This window comes from Chiroxiphia lanceolata, chromosome 1, assembly GCF_009829145.1.
Source record: "Chiroxiphia lanceolata isolate bChiLan1 chromosome 1, bChiLan1.pri, whole genome shotgun sequence".
Taxonomy (NCBI): Eukaryota; Metazoa; Chordata; class Aves; order Passeriformes; family Pipridae; genus Chiroxiphia; species Chiroxiphia lanceolata.
The window spans coordinates 22,138,921-22,161,680 of NC_045637.1; the positions used below are offsets into that span (position 1 = coordinate 22,138,921).

The window sequence follows — 22,760 nt, forward strand, 5'->3', positions numbered from 1 at the left end:
GAAACAAAGCAGGATAGAGAGTAAAAGATACTTTCCTGCAAAAGTGTCTGAAGGGTAAAAATTAACTTCATAAAATGCAAACTACCATACTGGTGCCCTTTTTTCAAAAGAGAAAAGTCATAATGAAGTAAAATTTGCCTGAGTGTATTTTTAAGGTAGTTTTACACAGTTCAGTTTAAGTGAATTATTTAAGACACTTTGACTTCACATTTTTGCATCCTGTCATACTATAACAAATCAATGTAAATGTTTGACAAGTATCTGTAGATCTGAGTTTGAGTTAAAAGCTTGAGAAATCTTCTGGTTTTAACTTCCTTTTGTAGGATTAACTTTTCAGTTTAATCCAAATAGTATCAACTTTTTCTTTCACCTTTTATTAGAAACCAAAGATAGAGGACATCAAAAACCCTGCACAAACTAAAGTATCTTTACAGTCTTTGAAACATTACATGGAAAATGTAACTATTCTTGATTTTAGTTTTTGAAGAGAAGTATATTGGAGTCATAAATGCATTCTGATAATTGTTGCAATTAAGCATTTCACCTGCACAATACACATTCATCTAACACAATATGCTGCATTATGTTACCAATAAAGGATTTTATTTTTCAACTTAGTGCATATAAAGGTTCTACCAGAACCTTTGTTGTTTCAACAGAAACAACATTTGTTTACTTCCAAGTTGCAAGGTATTGATTCTGCTTGTACTAAATCATCTGTGATTAAACCAAGTAACGGTGCTGGCATGTTCTGACACCATGTGCATTGACGTGAATATGGTGGGGTGTTTTTAATGGGACATAGTGTTGCAGAAGCACATAGATGTCAAAATTGTTGAACTTTTGAGTTTGTTCCTCTCTCTGTTTTAACTCAGCAGTGCTAGATGTGTAATTGAATCTGAGGCACATGTGAAGTGAGTAGGGGTATATTTTTTCAGAAATCCTAAGGCAAAAGTGTTTGGATTTCTTTTCCCCCAGTTTAAAAAAACTGCTGCGGAATGAATTGGCATTTAAAGAATGGCCATTGAAATGAGATTCTTAATTGCTTTGTTTCAAAATCCTGTACACCGATATTTCATTTAGGAGCTTAAGCTTTTGCATATTTTATTCCACTGTGTTTACAGTTCTTACATCATGGTTTAAATGTAAAGGAAAATTTGGGTTTGATGCCTCTGTTAGATGCTTAGAGGTACCTCTATGTTAAGAACATCATAGCTTAGAAATTCTGTGTGACTGACAGGAGATGCTTATTGGAAGGAGGAGGCAGAAATATATGTCAGTCTGTGATTTTCTGGTGTATGAAAATCAAGCTCTGGAGCTTGATTTTTTACAGCTCTCTTTAAGGTGTATCAGTGCATCTCAGAAGGCAGCTACAGAGTATAGATGCTGGGAATTACAGATGTCAGAGAGGAAGCTGTCAGTAGTCAGTTTTAATCGAGAAATAACTTTCACTATGCTAACAGTCGGTGCTTGGTTAAATCATTGGAGGAGCATAAATGCCTAAGATAAAGAGGGTTTGCTTGGAACAGGGGAAGTCTAAATTTGCCATTTAAGCACCAATTACAAGGGAATATTTAAGGGTTTTAGTGAGGATGTAACTACATTAATGCTTATTGTGGGTTTTCTCCATTTCTACATAAATGTTTAAGCCTGCCTTCATTTACAAACGTGTGTGAAGCTGTTTGTCCTGATGGCTGACTGCCTGATTTGTTGCTCCTGTACACCAGGTTGAATGTGTAATGGAGGAGCAGGCAGGCAGCATGTTGAGTTTGTGCCTCCCATGTGTTTATAGGACAGTTCGGAGCATGACGGGGTTAGTTTGCCCCAGCAGGCTTACAGAAATAGGGCTTTGCTGCTCCTTTCTTGCAAAATAGCAGGGTTATCCTGAGCTGCCCTTAGGGCATTTCCAAAATGTTTTGAAATTGGTAAGAGACAAGCGAAGATTGTGCCATGGGAGAACCATACTAGATGCTCTTCACCCCAGTCATCTCTGAGTTGAAAACTTCTCCTTTTGTGAGATTATTCTGATTTCCTTTCCCTCCCTTGCTATATGGTCAGCAATAACATTTACTTACAGGAACATGGTCAAAAAGAATTACAGAAGAAAATTAACTGGTTGTTCATTAGGTTTCCTCAAGCAAACAGCTTAGGGTTGCAGAAGAAACAGCAGCTAAGTACTGAGCTTTACATGAATTGCAACTGTAAATGTCATTTGTGCTTTTGGAAATCTTCAAATGACAAGGTGTGTTTGTGCTGTGGCAACTGGTGTTTTGTGGTAGTCTGTGGCACGAGCAGAATGCGAAGCACGGCTGGAATTTGGATTTGTGGTAGAGCTTCGGGCATGGCGGGAAGCCAGAAGCATGGTTTTTCTGTAGTCAGTAAGTGCTTTTGAGGAAATGTTGAGAACAGTGGTGAACTTAAATTTTTAGGATTTGTGCTCTGTGGTTTTTCTGTCCCTTTGCTGTTGCCCATATTAATTTCTTCTGTGTGTTGACGGAATTTATCCGTGCGGGTAGTGCAAAACTTGCAGTGAATTTTGCCTGAAAATCAGATTGTTTGTTATTACCATAATTTGTGTGTCTTTGGCTCATTTCAAGTAGTTGGATTTCAGAGCTTCATTTTGCACACAGTGTATCTACTTCATGCGGACTCATTGTTACTGGAATAATACGGGCATTGTGTTCTCTGGCTGTACAGAATCAAATATTTTTTTTCCTTCTTTTTGTCAGCAAAAACACGCAGATGCTGTGTTGGATTGGGCAACATGAGAACTGGCCGGTGCTCCAGATTGCACTAGGAAAGCTTTTATGATTTTGTACGGCTCTGATCATTATTAGCATTGTAACATTTGTCTTCATTTTTTCCTGTAATAAATCATCTGCTGAATCTTTTCACTTCGGCAAAGTCATCTTTGAACGTCACTAAAATGTCAATCTAGAATTACTATATAAGGAAATTCATGGCTTTTAAAACTAGCTTTCTGCATTTAAATCTAGAGACCATAATTGATGATGGTCTGAAATAACTGGCAACTTTTCCATTCAAAGATCCATTCAAAGTTTTAACTATTTTCCTTAGAAGAGCAATCTTCTATTTCTGAGAGACGGCTTATCAGATCCCATTGCTCGAAGAACTATAGGACATACTGGTCTCTTTCTTTACGGCATGGGAGAATCTTTGTTTATTTAAAAAGAAAAAAAAAGTACAACCAGTTCTTCACCAGAGCTGCTATTTCTTGATTTTGTACATCTGTTGGAACTGGCAAAAATGCTGTAATACACATTCTTTCCTCTCCAGAGAAAGGGAGGAGGAGATGGCTTGTAGTCATAGACTTGGCTGTGTTACTGTGTTTACTTCCTACCTCTTTCTATTTTACTTTTTTCCTAAAAAAACAACAACAAAAAACTTCTTGCCTGAAATGAGTGCTCTGATTGCTGTTCATTTCATTCATGGACTCTCCTGGTTTAGGGAGGATGGCACTTTCCACAGCCCTGGTAGTATCTGTGTGAACATACCAATGTTACAATTATGCTTTTAAGCATTTATAAGCTTTTATAATCCAATTATAATAATGCTTTTAAGGTTATCCTTACACTTCTAAAAATATAAACTTAATTCATTGTCAGCCATAGGCTGTATCTGTAGCATATTTCAGACACCGTCTCCCAGTTGCATGTATCTGTGATACAACATCATGCCAAGATGCTGGAGAGAAGGATATCTCCTTTTGTAATCATTGTGGAGCTGGCTTTTCCATTTTTTTTTTTTTTTTTTTTTTTTCTTTTTTTTTTTCTTTTTTTTTCATTTTTTTTTTTTTTTTTTTTTTTTTTTTTTTTTTTACATAAAGGAATGTTTTAGTTCATGTAATGAGAAACAGCGGCTGTAAAATTATTAAATTTGTTTTGGGAACAGAAGCAGGTAAAGCATCCAAGATTCTTTTTGGCTAGATTTTTAGTATAAAAATGTTCCCTTAGGAGGGAAGGAAGAGTATGTTATGTTCTTGAAATATGCTTTATTTTCAACCCTGGGAGTAAACTAAGATTATTTTTTTTAATATGTTCACAGTGGTAAGATTTTCCTTTATTAAAAAAAAAAAAAAACCAGGAAAAAAAGCAGTAATAATTCAGCATTTGAAAAGTAGAATACAGTGGGGTTTTTTTTCTTTCCAAAAATGCAAGGGCCTCAAGACCTCATTTTATCAAAACTAGGAGATGTAGGGGGTTTTTGGTTGGGTTTTTTTTTATGGTGGATGTTTTTGGTTTTTTTCCTCTTTTTTAGCTTTTACACTTGAAGACAGTATTCTTGTGGGGTGCTACTATACTGGGTGGTAGTATAAACTGAGTAGTGTTGTCTTGGCTACCTGCTTGGACATACTCAGCACCTTGCTGCGGTGGTCTGAAGAGGGTTGAGCAATGGGTTTGCTACACAGATTGCTCTGGTGGGATGGACAGGCCATGAGCTATTTCTGTGTTTCCTCTTTGGAGAGGGATTCCTGTTTCCGCTGCTGGTCAGTCTTCCTCTGAAACTTCCTAGTCTTGAACCAGGCTCTCAGTGATCCCTCCCGGAGACACACACACAGCACGCGGTTGTTTTTGTGCTGGTCTCTCACTGGCGTGCAGACTGCCTGGCTTTGGTAAATAGAGACATTCATCTCTACATTCCTTTGCTTCTACCTTTGGACTTATTTTTTGTATCTGGTTTCTGATTTTATCCTTTGATAAAGTCATAGAAACCCAGTGCTTACCTCTCTGGGAGTTAAGCTGGGAAACACTGAGGAAAGAAATGGTGTGAGCAATAGTTGGATTCGAGTCTGCAGCACTGGTGTCACGTAAGAAAAGCCTTCTCATTTTTCTGTTAGCGAAGCAATACACCGAGAGTTAGAAAAATTCACTTTGTACAATCAAGCTTCTAAGAAGTGGGAATGTTTGCATGTTTGGGGAGAAGTTAGTGGTTTTGGTTGGAGGTGATTTGCCACTTCTTGTAGCAGTCTCCTCTGTCAGAGGAAAATAAGAAAACACCTTTCTTTTTCTGTTCTCTTGGAGCCAGTGAGTTAAGCAGCAGGGAACAGAAGGAAATCCTTGCTGTCATCTTGTGCATAGGCAATAACTGAAGCTTGATATGTGATGGGAGTCTGATTTTGGGACCTTTTTTTCTTTTTTTTTCTTTTCTACAAAAACCAATCTGATAAAAGATTCAGATGTTGTCACCTTAACTGCACTCATTGCTTGATTATGTAGAAGTTGAAAGGCAAGGCAGTGTTGGCTGTCACTCACTCTGCAGCTCTGCTCCCTGAAATATTCAGATGCCTTCTGTTATAAATATGCATATTTCTCTGAGAACTCTTAGATTTTGAGAATATCTTGAGTTGTTTAGCTACAGGGATTTAATTTCTGCTGTCAGTCTAAGTGGATTCAAAACACACACAAAAATCTTTCTTTTAATTAACTATACTGGATTCTTAGTTGACCTTATCACATGTGTGGAAAATGTAAGGTAGAGAAAGTAGAAAGGTTTCCAATGCTGAAACCTCTTACTAAGCTTTCTAGAGGAACTTGTACATTTATTTAGCTGTCGCCTTGGGTTTTGGTAATTTCTACACATGCACAGACACACTCCCTATTTTTGCCCCCCCTTAAGAGAGTAGGGGAGTGAAGATGCTGTTCTCCGCACTGATTAAGTGTAACAAAGATAGTTCTTGACCACAGGGAAATGTCAGGCTTGTTAGGATAAGAAGGATGTGAAAGATAGAAAAGGCTGACAGAAAGAGGTATTCGGTCAGATGGTAAGAGAAGATGGTAGTAATAGGAATAACATGTCATTAGAGAGCTGTAACCTTTCAGAACCAAAAGTGATGGTTGTGATTCTAATTTTCCTTTTTTTTCTTCTTTCCTCCTTATATAGGGAATTCCTCTAAAGAATTTGCTGGAAGCAGACACGTGAATTTTCTGCATGAAGGCTCTCAAACTGGATTACATAATAATATGCCTGTATCCTCTGACTCTGTTTGATCCTTAAAAATGATTAGGATTGTGCATGAAATTTAACTCTTTTCTGATGAGTGGCCTAGACATGAGTTTACATCGGCAAATGGGCTCTGATCGGGACCTCCAGTCTTCTGCTTCCTCTGTGAGCTTGCCATCGGTTAAAAAGGCACCAAAGAAAAGAAGAATTTCATTGGGCTCACTTTTTCGGAGAAAAAAAGACACGAAACGCAAGTCTAGGGATTTAAATGGAGGTGTCGATGGAATCGCAAGTATCGAAAGTATTCATTCAGAAATGTGTACAGACAAGAACTCTATTTTCTCCACATGTACCTCTTCTGATAATGGAACAACCTCTAGCAGCAAACCAAGTGGCGACTTCATGGAATGCCCCTTGTGCCTTTTGCGGCACTCCAAGGACAGGTTCCCGGAGATAATGACTTGTCACCATAGATCTTGTGTGGATTGCTTGCGTCAGTATCTCCGGATAGAAATCTCTGAGAGCAGAGTTAATATTAGCTGTCCAGAATGCTCAGAACGATTTAATCCTCATGATATCCGGTTGATATTAAATGATGACATCTTGATGGAAAAATATGAAGAGTTTATGCTGAGGCGGTGGCTGGTTGCGGATCCTGACTGTAGGTGGTGCCCAGCTCCAGACTGTGGGTATGTATTTTTCCCATAACTGCGAAAAAGCGACAGCCTAAATACGTCATTTTCATAGCGTTATGCTTTTGAAAAGTTACTTGCTTTACTTTAGCATATTGTTTTGTGTTTTACAAGTAGGTATCAGGCAGAATTCTCTCTAAAAAAAAAATTAAAATAGAAGAAATCAAAATAAATGAAAATCCAAGCCACAACCCACGTTCCAAAATAAAATCCTTTCTCGAGTAGGTTTTTCTTTTTTTTCTGCACCGAGGGAGTTTTCAGCAGTGTCAAGCAACTTTTATTGCTAAATGGTTGCCATGTATCTATGTCAGGGAAAAAAAAAAAAAAATGAAGTGTTGCACTGTCAAGGCAGTGGTGGAAAGCTGAAACTAAAGAGAATTGAAGATTTGGTGACTGCTTTTAACTTAGTTTATTTGGTAAAGCACAGTGTCTGTTTTGGCTTTTTAACTGTGAAAAATTATTTAAGCTTTTCTTTGAATTAAAAGGCCTCTCCTGCTAGAAATATCTTCCATCTTGAAGTGCTGTTGAGACAGCACTTGTTGCCTGTCAGCAGGATTCTGATGTAAGATAATGAGCTTGTTCCTGCTTATTATCTGAGGAACGTAATGTTTTAACATTGCTTTAGTACTTAAACAGTTCTGAAACCATGCTGAATTCTGACATGAGTAGACTGAATACTACTGAGCAGCTCATCACACTCTTCTGCTGCTGGTGTCTCATAATGCCATTCTTCAACAAGCTGCCTTTTTAGAGACTGTTTGCATTATCATACTGCTTAAAGGTTATAGCCATGACTGCAATCTGGATGTGCAGTACTCAATAAAAACTCAGAGGATGACACCTGTGTTTCAAAGCCTCACAGGTGAGCAATAAGTAGAATGAGGAAATGGACAAATGTTGGAAGAGAACAAACAGAATAGGACTAAATGTTAGGTAGATTAAATATTCCAATATTAATATTCAGGTGCTTAATGTTTAGGACTTATTTCAAGTACAGTTTTGCTTTCATACTTTAAATGAAACAGAATTTTTGAGTCAAAAGCAGGGACTGGAAAGGTGATAGTTTCGTATCTGGTCCAAAGTGGACAGCATTGCTCAGGTATAGTTTAAGGAGAGAAGGAGAAAAAATGTGAGCAATGTACACCTTGCTCTTAATATTTAGACACTGCAAAAGAAAACTGCTAGAACGTATTATATGATAGGCAGAAGTATACTTTGCTCAAGTTTCCCTGAGTTTTTGAGTTCTAGATAAGTCGTTGTTACTCGAGGTAAGGGGAAGCATTTAAGAACTTTTAAACCATTTTCTATTAAACCGTTTTTCATGTTCAGATACTTTTTTAGTACTTTATTAAGTAGACTAAGGCAGGTTTGTTGAATGGAGACTTTTCACTTGGCCTGTTTTTTGTGCTTCAATTTTTTTATCTGTTTTTAGAAAAAACTTCTAAGTATCTTTCAATGGTCAGAAACTGTGATAATTGCTATGAGTAACACCATTATAAAAATAAAAAGTGGGTTTTCAGAGTGCAGTTAAAGTTCCATGCAATTGTGTGAGACCACAGCAATGTATTAGTGTACAGCAAATATTTAAATCATTGATCCAGAACTATCTGCTGTACGCTCCTTACTCTATGAGCGGAATCCTGTGCAAAACACAGTATATTGTCAGGCAGATAAACTCTGCCAGTGTCTATGTGTGAAGGGACAAACTAGTACTGTATGGGCAACCTTATGTTGTACTTTTGCTAACATGACTTTTCATGACAGACTTCAAGTGGTACGGAAATGCTTCACAGTGATAAATGAGTTCTGCTTTTAATGCACAGATAGTACCTCCTCACTGAATTCTTATTACTAGTTTAAAATGGAGTGAAGTTGGTTACGGGGGTACTTCTCAGGAGGATCATTGTTTATGGTTGTCATCCTAAAGGAACAAGAGCTCATGCAATCATGTTTTGTCTTTTTCCCATCCTTCTGCTTGTTTTGAAACCTTTAGAATTCTCAGATATGTTGGGCAGCAGGGGTTGAACATTCAACATAAATTAATCTAAGAAGTTTTGGGGGGAAAAAAAGCATACTGGTTGAGCGAAAGAAAGACCACCAATAATGCCTTCAGCAAGAGTAATACCTGCTTATGGATCCTACAGTTATGGTTTTAAATTTAGCCTCCTGGCAGCCACCATAGCACTGTGTGGCAGGTCAGTGTGTGCCTAGCTGGGAGAAAGCACACACAGAGAGGTGGGGAGCAGGAGTGGGAGTGGTATAGAAAGTAGTAACATGGATTTAATGTCGTGGAGCATAGAAGGAGGATGGAGGAAGGAACAGTTTTTGAAATGTACCTGCAGAATGCATTAGAGTTGTGATGGTAACTAACATGATTTTAGCATGGACCAAATATTTCATGAGGGAGCTAGATGGAATGCATTTACTAAATTTGCAATTCATTCCAAAGTAGAAGAGGTGCAAAAACTTCAGAGGGCAGCATTATTTCCTGGAATTGACTTTAAGATTAGAAATAAGTAGTGTAGTAAATCAGAAACTGGTGCAAAGTGGAGCATTTTGGTAGGAAAAATTTACTGCACAAATAGGTAAAAAATGAATGGTGCGCAACAATGCTTCAGCTCTTCCCAGCTTTGATAAAACATCCCATGTAATATTGTTTCAGGGTTTGGGTGTCACAAGAGGACAAAAATTCAGACCAGATACAGAGCAAATAATATAAAAACTTTGATCCCAGAGAGAAAATAAAAAAGAGGAAGAGGGGAGCTAGGCTAGACTTATAAACACTGGGTTTTTTACATCATGGACCCCTGTGCTCTCAGGAAAAAAAAACAATGAATGAAACCTTTTCAGCTGTCTTTCACTCTGTTTGGGGTAAAAAACAAATCACAGACATGGCAAAATTTGAACCAAAAAGATCTCAAAACAAAGTTAACTGCAGTATTAAGTGTATTCCTGTTAATTCTGTCCCTGTGGAGAACTTATCTTCCCAACGAGAGAACTATGGATTAGTTCGGAGGAGAACCTTTGTTGCCGTAGTTGTACCCTGGATGAGTTGTCTGGGAGCTGTGGTGTCTCTGAGACTACACCATTCCAGTGCCGGAATGGTTCATCCTGCTGGCACCACAGACATTCTGACCCTGGGCTATTTCATCCTTGGCTTTTGTTGTGAGCTCAAATGCATCCTGATCGTTGTTGTTACCTGAAACACTGTGAAAGTCTGGACTGGCTGTAACCTACCTGCAGGGGCTTGATAAGGGACACTGTCACATAGGTGATCCTTCTCTGGGGAAGGAGCACAGATAAGGAAACAGCCTGAACTGTTTCCCAGACTAATTTTTTTATATTCTGTTTTTTGTATCAGTTTTCCAATGTCATTTTAACAAGCCTTATTGAATTAGTATTGCAAATGTGTTCTGTCTTCTGTTTGAATTATTTAGTGGTTTTGCTCTGTGATTGTGTTGCTCACATTATTAGAAGAGAGCAGCAATTCTTAGATTTTCTAATCTTTATCAAGCAAAAAGCAGATCAGGCAAAAGAGTACAAAATCTTCATCCTTCTTCTTAATATGCAGCCTTTCTTCAACTAATTTTTCTTTGCCTCTGGTTTTTGTTTTACTGGTTATTACTTTGAATTTGGTTGGTTTACCCTTCTCTCAGCCTGACAAGAACTTCTGGCTTTCACATCTCCTGTTAAATGGATGCAAAATGTTGAAATTAAACTTGGAGTCTTGTACAATTTGAACTGAGATTTTGCTCTGGTCTAAAAAGTTACTTTCCAAAGGTGTGCCAATACATCAGTCCCAAATGAGGAATGCTTTCAGGGATGTGCCCATGCTTAATTAGCAATAGGAAGGAGGCAGGATATAAATTACACTTACAGATTACAGTTAAGATTTTTTTGATATAATGTTAGCAAGCCTTGAATGTATCCCTGTATATGTTGAAGCATTTGAATCAGAATGTCTCTGTGTACATGCAGAGCAATTATCTCTTCAGTTTGCAGAAAGTGGGAAAATGGAGCTGATTATCTTGACAGCAATATAGAAGAGTCTAGTGATTATCGAAATTTCTGCTGGGAAAGTAAGAAATATTTGAAAACAGACAAGCATGTATCTCACTTGTTAACGTCATCATCTGTGAGTGAAAGGTTGAAAGCTCCTATTTGTTTGCAGAACTTCTTGGGAGGAACCTCAAACATGCTGTTTTAAAACAATAATGAAAGGGATAAGATTTGCGATAATGTTACAGAGCTTCAGAACTAGCTACTCTAAAATAAAAATAACTAAATTTTCAAATAGGCATGTGAATGGGAATAATTTTTCAAGTATCATTACTGATAAAGAATATTTTGAATTTATGCAACTGCTATAAAATGGACAGGGGCAAAAGTAAACAATTTAGTCTTAAAATAAAAACAGAAGTTTAACTCCTGCAGCATTTATAAATCTGTCGAAGTCTATTCCAGGGTGCTGTTCAGGTTAATAAAGCTGTACATCTGTTTTCATACCAGTTGACTTAGTAGTGTATATTTTAAGGAAAGCTAATGCATAAAATCATTGAAAAAAATTGCAATGGGTAGGAATTAAGACGTGTATATATGTTTGTATGTACTGCTGAGATGAACAATAATACATATTGTGTTTTTATCATTTGAACTTTGAAATGCAGATCTGATGAAGAAATTAATTTGTTGCTACAACTCTCATTGTGTAGAACTGTTCATGTAATGCCTGATTATGAAGTAGTGTAACACAGTTTTGTAACTCAACATTTTTGGAGCTTTTTGCTCTGTAATATTTTCAGAGTAAAGGTTGCAGTGAGGCACTGAACTCTTACCAATTTTTACATTTACTGTTTGAAATGTATTTTTAAAAATGCATTTTTGGGGTTTATTGGCCTGCTCTTCTAATCTGTGGTTTCTTTGTGACTGTAAACCTTACAGTATTGCATTCAGCCTTAAATACAGTATATTTCAGTACTGCGTGGAGTTAAGGTGAATGAGAGCAGAGTGTTGTAGTGATTATAGTATTTCTGTTCAATTTTAATCTAATGCAATGACAATAGGGTTGTAAAAAGAGGTGATAAGGAACCCGTGCTGGCCCACCTAATGTCAACTCCTGATGTCCAGTGCCTTTGTACCTGCTTCAGCTGCTCTGACAGCTGTCTCGTCAGCATTGGTCTATAGTTAGAACTGGTTTTATTAACAAAATTCTCTTTTGCCCCTCTTGATTGTTCAAGATATGCTGTGATCGCTTTTGGATGTGCCAGCTGTCCCAAGCTTACGTGTGGACGAGAAGGCTGTGGAACTGAGTTTTGCTACCACTGTAAGCAAATTTGGCATCCCAACCAGACCTGCGATGCTGCTCGCCAGGAGAGAGCTCAGAGTCTGCGCCTGAGAACAATTCGTTCTTCATCTATTAGTTACAGCCAGGAATCTGGAGCAGCAGGTATTTATGATTAGGGTACTGTGTCTGTAAAACACCGCTTTTGTACATTTGCACAATTAACCCTAAATAAGGAAAGAATGGAATAATGGCATGGTAGCTACTAGATGCTTTGTCTTTCAGAAACATAAAATAACAATTCTAAATTTGAAGTAAAATTTTAGATGTTATAATTCGAAATCCTCTGTGACCAGAACATCTGAGTTCAGTCTTAGAAGCTTGTCATAATTTGAAATTCTTACTTTGTAATTAAAAAATGTGAAATCAAATGAACTTGCTGCAAGACATCCCACATGTTTAGCATGTTGACTTTTTTAGTTGTATCACTTACACACTGGGTACACTTGTTTTCTCCACTGTAGGTGAAACTTCCAGGGCTGCTAATAATAAAAGCTATTAAAAACAAAACTCAAATCCACTAATTTTTCTGCTTTCAAAATAGATTACTCTGATGCCAGAGTTGTTTGACATCTGATGTTTGACATCTTTGTTAGTACTAACTTCTGGTTTTCTAGGATACACTCATCTGTCCTGTCTACCAGAAAGCAAACAATTCCAACTCTTAAAGCTGAGCTTGTTTGTAATTCCCCGAAAAAGAGGATAAACTATTCAGTGTAGTATTTTGCACATCAAAAGTCCAGGTTGCTGTTAATAAGAACTGACTCTAAATTACACCAAACTCTGATTTATTTGGCAGCTTTTGTGTTTGCCTGAACAAACAAGGTAGATACTTGGTAAAGAGTTTCTTTTGAGCCTTGCAGTTAGAGCTGTTGTTGTCCAATCCAGCCCTAGACTTGGGAGTCTCTAATTTGTTTGTGCTGGCTTATTTGAACAAGGCATCCCTTGCCTTAAAAACTGGCATCTTGCTCTAGTTTTCAAACAAATTTTAAAATAAACTAAATAAATTAGCAGAGCAGCTGCTTTCCTTCCCCTTTCAATCCCTCCCAGCCTGAACAGTGGTAGGTCTGCCATTCCTGTGCTGAAGAACTTGCTCGGTTTAGTTACTGACCTGTAGGTTGTGCATCTGTTCCCATGTGGGAATAGCTAGTGCATCCTTTCAGCTGCTCACTGTCCTTGTGCACTGGAGTTGGTAGAGCTGCTTTTTTCTGCTGGTTCTGCACCTTTTTGGGAATTCTTTCTGTCAAGTATAAGCTCTCCTATCCCTTTGTCCTACCTAGTAGCGCAGAGGCAGTAAACTTGGAGTTCTGCTCTAGGAGCTGCAAGGTATTTTGGCTGCTCTGAATAAACAGCTTGTCCCAAAGGGCAGATGCTAACCAGTAATGTGAAGGAATGAAGATCACAACTGTGGTGTGTCAGTATACAAGTATTTCACTGTTGCTCAATGACCCCTTGTTTGACAGAGCTAGTCACTGAACCTCATTTTTCCATATTTGACTTGGGAATGGGAAGAGCCTCCAGAGTTTTCTTCTTGCTACACTGCGTTTTTCTAGGGAGTAAGTACATATAAAGTAGGGCTGTGAAAAGGACTCAAGAGGAGGTTGGTGATGCCAAAGAAGTACATTGAATGTGAATGGGGAGATGGATTTAAGATAAGTTAACAGTGTGGAGACTGAATATTCAAGTATAAGATTCATAACAGCATGAAATGTAAAAGAAGATTATATTTAGAGACCATATTATCAGTCCTGTGTTAACATACATATTTAATGTCTGAGTCTAATATATATTTCATTGAGCTTAGTAAATGCTTGAACAGAGAGTATGCATTAACTATTCAGTTACTTGAATGTTGTCTAATACATCTTGTTTTCATTAGTTTTACTCAGTCCAAGGTTTGCAAAAACTAATAGATATCGAGTAACTGACAAATCAAGATTTGTAGAGCAACCTTACAAAAAACTTCTTCAGTTTTTCAGATAATGGTTCATTTGGTTTTTCCAAATGTGTATGTCTGTCTATATTTTGATTAAATCTGCCTGTCTAAAGAACTGATATGATCTTAATATTCATTTTTAAACAGCTGATGACATAAAGCCATGCCCACGCTGTGCTGCTTATATAATAAAAATGAATGATGGAAGCTGCAATCATATGACTTGTGCTGTCTGTGGCTGTGAATTCTGTTGGCTGTGTATGAAAGAGATCTCAGATTTACATTATTTAAGGTACATTTAAGAAAAAAAATCTATGCGGTTGGTAATGTGTTTTCTAAACTACATAGAAGTAGATTCCCGAGTGGTATAAGTCTGAGTTTCTTCTCCTCAGAGTAGAGAATCACAGTTGAAGTATCCATATCAGAGGATTAAGTTAGATTTCAATAAATGTATTTAAATTAGTGCTTTGTTATTTTTCATTTTAAAGTATTTTCCAAGTTTTATGCATGCAACGACTTCTTAGTACAAATGAAGTGTTTTAGATGAACACATCCACTGTTTTTGCTGATGTCAATACTGATACTTAATTCTGTCTTCATAGTAAGCATTACAAAAACTCTTGATTGTATAAGTTACCTTTGAACCACAGATTGGTGTGTAGTATATGCAGTATGCTTCTCTTCACATTGAAAAATATGCCGTCAAGGCAAAAAAAAAATCTGAAGAATTTATAACTGATGATTTGATATCTGTACTATCTGTAACTTTAACCTAAGGACAGTAATTTTATAACTAAGGTAATTTTTGTAACTGTTCAGTAGTGTATAGCTATATTTATTTACAATTTCTTTACAGTTTTCTTCTTTCTATTAGTCCATCAGGTTGCACATTTTGGGGGAAGAAACCATGGAGCCGTAAGAAGAAAATACTGTGGCAGCTAGGGACACTTGTTGGAGCTCCTGTAGGAATTGCCTTAATAGCTGGCATTGCTATTCCTGCTATGATTATTGGAATTCCTGTGTATGTGGGACGTAAGGTAAAACATGCTACAACTCCTTCAGGATTTATCTTCTGCATTGTTTGACTTGGGTAATACTATGTTCAAGATATTTGTGTCAATTGTATAGGAAGGAAAAGCAGTGTTTTTAAGAATCTGGTTTCTCTTAAAACAAGCAGAGCAGAACACTGAACAATTCCCAGTTTCTGTGTCTTGCTGTCAAAGTTGCTGCATGCTTTTTCAAGGTTGCTCTGGTTTTGATCTCTGGTTTCCCTAGTGTCCCTTAGAATTAAATAATATTTAGAGGACAAGGAAGGCAAAAAGAAAATCCTTCTTATTTTTCTTAAAAGCAGATAGTTACCAGAGTTTTAATATAAAATTAAGCTAGTTTAGGTTTGTGCATGCACATATTTACGCATTTGTACTCAGCAGCTTATTAATTGCCTTGGACCAGTCCACCATGTGGAATAGTCTTCAGGGCTAGACAAGAATATGTCTTCATTTTACTGATTGTGGGAATCAGCTAGAAATGATCATGTTATTCAGAATTCAGTTGATAGATTTCCTCTTAAAAATATAATAGCTTTTACTGTTAAGTAAATAACAAACTCCTGTAAGTAACTTAGGATAAAGCAGTAAGTTATCCAGATCTTTTGAAAATGGGTTTTTTGAAATGATGGCTTGGAAGATGTGTTTTTCTGCTTTTATCAGCATGGATTCTCACAGTGACTGGCAAGACTCATGATTCTGCATTTATTGGGGTGGAAAGGCTGCTAGACAAAAGGTTTAGGGATGCAGCTTTTTCACTGTATTTTTCATCTTTTTATTTCAAGTAAGTACTCCTGTCTTCTGCCACAGTTGTCTTTTGAGCCTTGTATTCTGTTATGACCTAGTCCCATACAGTCATTGGAACCTTGTAGGTGAGAAGAGGAAGAAAGCAGCAGTTACCTGTTCCAAATTACTTTTGCTTTTCTCATTAGATTTTGGGATAGGTCCCTGTCGCTGAGCACCTTTCATGTAGTAATGGTAAAGTCTCAGAGCATTAGTCTGTGAGGGCAGCCTCATGAGAATTTCTGTTGTACCTCACTGCTTAATGAGGGTCATTCTTCCATGACCCCTGTCACATGTTTGCATTTCTCTTCAAAACAGCTGATGGAGATCCCACAGACCCTCCAAGCTTAATTTTCTTAGTAAAATTTATTTTACCTTTTTAACATTAGTTTAATTAACATTATGTTCTTACTGCCCTATCTTCAGCTGATGTAAAAAAATCCTTTTGCTTTGCAATATGCCATTACATATTTAATGATGTTTTAAATCCACTTTCATTCCTCTCTCTGAACAAACCTAGCACTTCCAGTTTTTCTTGACAAACTGTCAAGAAAACATACTGGTTTAGGCATCTGATTCTCCTCTTCTGGATTTCCTTGTAGTTGGTCATACCACCTTTGCTTTTGTCTAGTTTGAATACAGCAGTGAAGATGAAGCATTACTGCTGTGGAGTTAAATGAAAGGGTGATTCTGTGACATGAAATAATGATTACCTCTTCCTCAACAACATGCTATTTTCATTTTGTGTACTCTAAAACACACGCATTTTCCCACCATACTGCTAATTTAGGCAATTGGCCTCTTCCTAAAGGTAGTCTTGAATTCATTACCATTCAGCTGCATCTTAGTAATTTCAGGCCATTTTTTCAACTTTTCAAGACTGGCGTGAATTCATGGCATTCTTGCAACCTTGCCAGATTGTATTGGCCTGAATTTCAACACACACACATTCTTCTCCTTCCATCTCCCAGCTTAATGAAAATGTGCAATACTCTTGGATCCAGGGCGTATCTCTTGGAAAAAGTATGGAGTTAGGAATTTCAATTTGCGTAGTAAAAGAACCTAATGACTATTCACATGTTTTCTGTAGTTTCACATGAAACTTATAGTGGCTATCTCTCAGCCATTTTTTCAGTCTGGACCATTATAACCTGGTTGAGTGTCATACAAGAATGTAAGGTATTTGTTAAAGTCAGTGCATGACATCTGTTTCTCCTCATCCTCAAGGCCAAGTTGCCTTGTCACAGAAGAAAATTATTCGACATGATTTCTACTTGAAAAAAATCAGTGCAACCTCTTTATTTTCTGTCTTTGTTTTGATGTCTACAAGTTCCCAGCTTTCAGAAAATGAAAGTTCAGTTCACTGGTCTTTAATTCCTCAGCTTCTTGTTTTACACCTTTTTGAGATTACCATTGCCATTTAACTTTTTCCAGTTTTCCTAGAATTTTTTTTCAGACATCCTGTACGAATAATAGGTTTCAAAAATTACTATTAGTGACTCTGATATTGGGCTTGCTGAGATATTTTTCAGATCAGCTCATGTAAGTACGCTCTAACCTGCTGCATTTGTACAGATCTTACTTCTTTGTCACCAGTCATCTGGCTTACAGTTGATCTTCAGTGACAACTGAAGGGGAAAAAAAAATAGGAACATGTCTCCAATTTCATCTGCTGGCTGTCTTTCCTTTTTGTTAAACAGCAAATTGATCCAATTTGGTCTTCCTCTTACTAGCACTGTACTTGTAGAATAATTTCTCCTTGACTTTGGTGTCCCTTGCTTTTTGTCTCCTCTATTTTAACCTTTCTGATTTTGGCCTGGCACCTTCATGCAGTTCCTTTATACCCATTCATAGTAATCTGACCCACTTTCTGTTTTCTTAATGCTGCTGCTGCTTTGGTAAAGGAAGCTTCATTGTTCTTTTACAACACTGTCTGTCTGCTTCATTGGAAGAATTTGTGCTTGTGCTTTGACAGAGTTACCTTCAGGAAGTGCTAGTGCTCCGTTATTATACATATAAGTCTTGTAACCTAGCAGTTTTCTGTGTTTATTGAAATCTCTCTTCTGGTCTAGTATTTTTGCTCGGTTATTCTTTATTGTTTACTCAGTGTTCAGAAGATTCTTATTTCATAGTAATTTCTACCACTGTAATCTTCTGTCTTGATGTTTTCAATCAGTTTCTTCTCTATAACCTCTTCCTTCCATTCCTTTATGTTGGTTTTTGTAATTTTATGTTTAAGGAATCCAGTAGCCTTTAAGGATATCTCTGTTTGTTTTATGTATGCCTTCTGTTTTGGGAGTTAAAATTGTCCATAACAGTAAAATTCAGCACCTGAGATGATCCCGGCAATTGCTCAGAGCCCTGTGAAACTTGATTTTCCTGGGTTTGTAATTCTTACACACTCATACTGTGAGAGAATGTTTATGTTCAGTTTTTCCATTTTAATCCATAGACATGTTTCATATTCAAGTGCCTCCTCACTCTATGTTTCTCTCTCTGTATCATGTACCTCAGAGCAAGTATATGCATTCTCTTTGCACAAAGCACAGTGCCTTCTCTGCCCTTCCTGGCCTGTCTTGCCAACAAATACTTTGTTTATTCCAAAGAGAACTACCCTACCAAATCTCTAATTGAGATTATATTTTAGAAAACACAACATTCAGTAACATGGTAATTTAGAAATCACAACATCCAGCTCATTTTTTGTCATTATGTTCTCGATACTGCCTTTTGTGTTCCTCCTTGGATGCAGTGAGGATTAGCTTAGCCTTATGACAGCCATTGAGATCTTGCTACTGTTGTTCCTTTGTAATTGTATCTTAACTGAGAACTACAACAAATAAAGTCCATATCCCTGAGAGACCATATTCCCAGAGAGAGTAAATGAAATGCACAAAAAATCTCTGCGAAACAGTGATCTTTGAAGGCCTTTCAGGTTCATGTGGGATTAGTGGCAGATAAGTTTGAGGCAGTCACATTTCAGAGTTATTGCAGACTTGACCCATCAGTAAGAGGTTTGGTTTGCAGATTCATCAGTAAACAGTAGCACAGCTAAGGCTCAGGTTTGCAAAAACATTTCCTGTCTCAACAGCTGGAGCAATGGAGTTCTCGTTCTCCCCTCCTTCCAGATTATGTTTGGTGAAGGCTGTCTCATGATGCTATGTCAGCCTGTTTCCATAGATCTAGTAGTCTGTGAAAGTTTCACTCTGTATTGTTCAGGGGAGAGATGACTGGAAATAAGAAGTGTCAGTTTGATCAGATGTGTCAGTTTGTTTATCCTTAAAGTTTGTCTGCTTTTCACATCCATGTAAGCCGGAGTAACGATTGAACAAACAAAGCTGTTCAGTGATTTAGCTCTTCAAACTTGAGGCTGAAAGTAAATGCTTAGTTCCTGGATGGGAGGACTTCTAAGTAGTTGCCTAAAATTAAGATATGTATAAATTTTATTTTCTTTGAGATGAGAAATAAATCATGACATGGAATGTGATCTCTCTAGAAGAGTACAGATTCCAAATGATGTCAATTCTTCCATTCTTGCAGCAATGTATTATTGATGAAATACTCTAAAAACCCTTTCTTTTCTCCTTCCAAGATTCACAATCGATATGAAGGCAAAGACATCTCAAAGCACAAGCGAAACTTGGCTATAGCAGGTGGTGTAACCTTATCTGTAATTGTGTCTCCAGTTGTAGCTGCAGTAACTGTAGGTAAGCAAATACTACTATTTTATGTCTTGGTAGCACCTTGCAAAAAGAAGTACTCATGAATAACACAGCTGAGATAAGCACTGTAGTTTCCTTTTATAGGTGAAGGAACTGAGACAAGGAGGAGTCTGAGGTTATGTATTTATTGGGGCAGAATGAAGAATACAGTACTTGATTTTGATGCAGTATTTCCTGAAGAATTAAAAGTAATTTTTATCTTGCAAATTGGAGTTTCCACATCGTTGTGTCTGGCTTTTAAGAATGAAGTATTTAAAGGTTTTTTAAATGACCAAGAAAAAACTGTTCCCACAGAGTCTGTTTGTATTTTAGAAACTTCGTATCAAACTTTTCTCAAAGCAGAAAAACAATGCAGTGTCTCTTACACTTTACATTACAGTAGTTGAAAAATTTTTTATTTTGCTCTGAGAGTCAGTTTGAATTGTTATCACATTCTTTCTCATGATGATTGTTGAGGGTAGCATTTGAGGAAAATCAGGCTGCACCTTACAAAATACTTCTCACCTTCTCAAGTAATTTCAAGATCACCATAAACCCAGATTTTTTTGGAAGGAGTGGACTTGCCAGGCATTGCCTTGCTTCTCCTCTGTTGCAGCACAGGCATCTTCACAGTTGCACAGTAAAAGCTGGTGTTGATAACTGATTCATACTAAGATACACCATTAGTTTTAAGCTGGATCAGTCCCCTGAACATGTGGTTGTGTCTGCAGTGTTCCCCCTTGTGCCATAAACAATGCTCAGAAAGGAATGAATAACCTCAGGAAGGCAGGACCACTTTTAGCAAGTGATGGTTCAAACTGGCCCCAAAGCTGTGGCTTTAAACAGCTTGTTATCAATGCTGGACCACTGTGCAAATGCAGATATGCCAGTCATAAAAACAGCTCTCATGTCAGTCTGCATTGTTCTTCTGTTGCTGTGGTATCAGACCCCTGCTCAACAGGTAGTGGGGCACAAAGTCTGATAGTTGCATTTATAGGTCTGCTTTACCTCATTCTTTCAAGCTGTTTCTGAACAGAGGTAAATGTGGCCTTTCAGGCAAAGCAGTTGGGGTTTTTTTGTGGAGTTTTGCTCTTGCCCCATTGCTATTAACACATGGTCTCCAGTCTCAGGGCATTATATGGCTTCCAAAATAATGAATGGATTTTCTCCTGGAATAATGAGAAATTTCTAGCGAAGGGGACTTCCTGTAATTGGAACCTTTATTTTAGATTAGACTGAGGAGCCTTTCTATTGGGTGTGCTTCTGTCCAATTTTCAGAATGTGCCAGCTTGCCATTTTTCAATCTGCCATTTTTGTATCTTCCATGTACTTCCATCAGCAAAGCCATAGAATGATTTAATTCATGTGCTAAAGGAGTAACTTCCACAGTCCACTAGAAGCAGTGGAATGGGAGTGCGTGTATCTGTGTGCGCTTTAGCCCACAGTTCCTTTCACTGGTGTCCCTTTACTGCTGCCACCCTGCTCCACAGAATTGTTTACTTTTAAGGAAAACTTATATTGAAAGATTCCAGAGTAGTAATAATGCTAAGTCTTAATAAATTGATAGCAAAGCCCCATCTGCATTCATTGGATGCAAAATGAGCCCCTTATTAGAGGTACTAACATTTTTAGTTGAATAACATTTGAAATAGAGCTCTGCTATTTTTCCTCTCAGGTGAAACATTACAGTCCGCAGTGGAGCTTTTATGAACCTTTAAATACTTTAATTTTGTTTGTAAAAGATGGTATGGACATACTGGAAGTGTTAATTTATCAATCATTAAGCTTCCCTTCCTATCAGTGCTGACAGGATGTTCTGCCTGCTGAAAGTACTTTTCTGTCAATTTCTCCTTAGTGATTTACCAATATTTCTTAATTTTACTTCCTCCTGACCTCTTTCAAGTGTGAAATATTAAGTAATCATTGAGAATGAAATTGCCTTTATGAAAGGCTCTAAAATATAAGCCACATTTAATGAAAGACTGTACTTTCCTCTGTAGGTATTGGTGTTCCCATTATGCTGGCTTATGTGTATGGAGTTGTTCCAATTTCCCTCTGCCGAAGTGGGGGCTGTGGTGTCTCAGCTGGCAATGGAAAAGGTGTCAGAATAGAATTTGATGATGAAAATGATATAAATGTTGGTGGAACAAATGCAGCTGTAGGTAAGGAAATTCAGTGTTCCGTTTTCTGTAAATACGGAGTTTGTGACTTATATTTGCTGCCTTAGATACTAGAGTAATTATTTGCAGTTGGGGCTGCTTCTGCTCATTGCTGAAAAGAGCACTTCTCAGGTCATGGTTGTGTCTCTCCGTCATATTGGGCTAGGCTGTAATACAAGCATTAAAGCTTTTCTTGCCCATTTTAATCAAAGCCAGACTCAAGTCTTTGCCGTATGTAAAAGTTTTAAGATAGCATTAATGTTGCTCTTTCAGAGTTCTCTTGGTATTTTAAGTGTGTGATGTCAGGCATAACCACTATAGCAGCTCCAAGAAAGGTGTCTCTTTTAATTATTTGTGGTTGGTTGTGGGGTTTGTTTGGTTTTTTTACCCCAAAGTTCTCTTTTTGTGACAGTATGTTTTACAAATCCTTCTTCTCAGCACAATTTCAGGAACAGTTTCCATGGTCGCATTCTAGAAACAACTAAACGCTACTTCCATAACTGACAAGCCGTCTTTGTTTCTGTCTAGATACCACTTCCGTGGCAGAGGCACGACACAACCCTAGCATAGGAGAAGGAAGTGTTGGGGGACTGACTGGCAGCCTAAGTGCAAGTGGGAGCCACATGGATAGGATAGGAGCCATCCGAGACAACCTCAGCGAAACCGCGAGTACCATGGCCCTGGCTGGGGCCAGCATCACAGGGAGCCTCTCGGGGAGCGCAATGGTTAACTGCTTTAACAGGTGAGACATGACCTTCTTACGCTGTCCTGCTCTGCATGGAGGCAGAGGAAGTGGTATTGCTGGGGTTTCTGATTTTTGTTTTTTGAAATTGGTTCCTGTTAAAAGGAACTGTCTCTGGGAGATAAACAGTTCATCCCTGACAGACTTACTTGATTTTCAAGAGATCCAGGCTGACCACAATCCTCCAAGAAAGGCTTGAATTTTGTTCAGGGTGAGTGAGGCCTGAGATCTTGTTTCCTGCTTCCCAGGAGAGCTACCTCTACCCAGGAGTCAGAGAGAGGCACCTCATGTCTTATGCAGTTGTGTTCTCTGGTGCATCTCACCCCAAAGTCAGAACTATTGACTTGTTCAGTAGTCTACAAGTACCAAGCCCTTTTCTGTTGCCTTCAGAACACCTGG

General features: G+C 37.8%; 1 protein-coding gene across 5 annotated transcripts in view; it reads left to right on the forward strand.

Annotated features, from left to right (window-relative positions):
* Positions 1 to 22,760, forward strand: part of RNF19A (ring finger protein 19A, RBR E3 ubiquitin protein ligase) — a 53,021-nt gene that overhangs the window by 26,514 nt on the left and 3,747 nt on the right. For 4 of the 5 annotated variants that reach the window (XM_032689024.1, XM_032689058.1, XM_032689034.1 and 1 more), the window contains exons 2-8: positions 5,902 to 6,650; positions 11,891 to 12,099; positions 14,078 to 14,222; positions 14,805 to 14,967; positions 19,352 to 19,466; positions 21,461 to 21,622; positions 22,148 to 22,361. In XM_032689024.1, coding sequence (XP_032544915.1) covers positions 6,034 to 6,650; positions 11,891 to 12,099; positions 14,078 to 14,222; positions 14,805 to 14,967; positions 19,352 to 19,466; positions 21,461 to 21,622; positions 22,148 to 22,361 — 1,625 coding nt within the window. In that variant the 5' untranslated portion in view covers positions 5,902 to 6,033. Of the gene's footprint in view, positions 1 to 4,809; positions 4,829 to 5,901; positions 6,651 to 11,890; positions 12,100 to 14,077; positions 14,223 to 14,804; positions 14,968 to 19,351; positions 19,467 to 21,460; positions 21,623 to 22,147; positions 22,362 to 22,760 lie in introns of those variants that run through there. The other variant, XM_032689051.1, reaches the window with a different exon arrangement.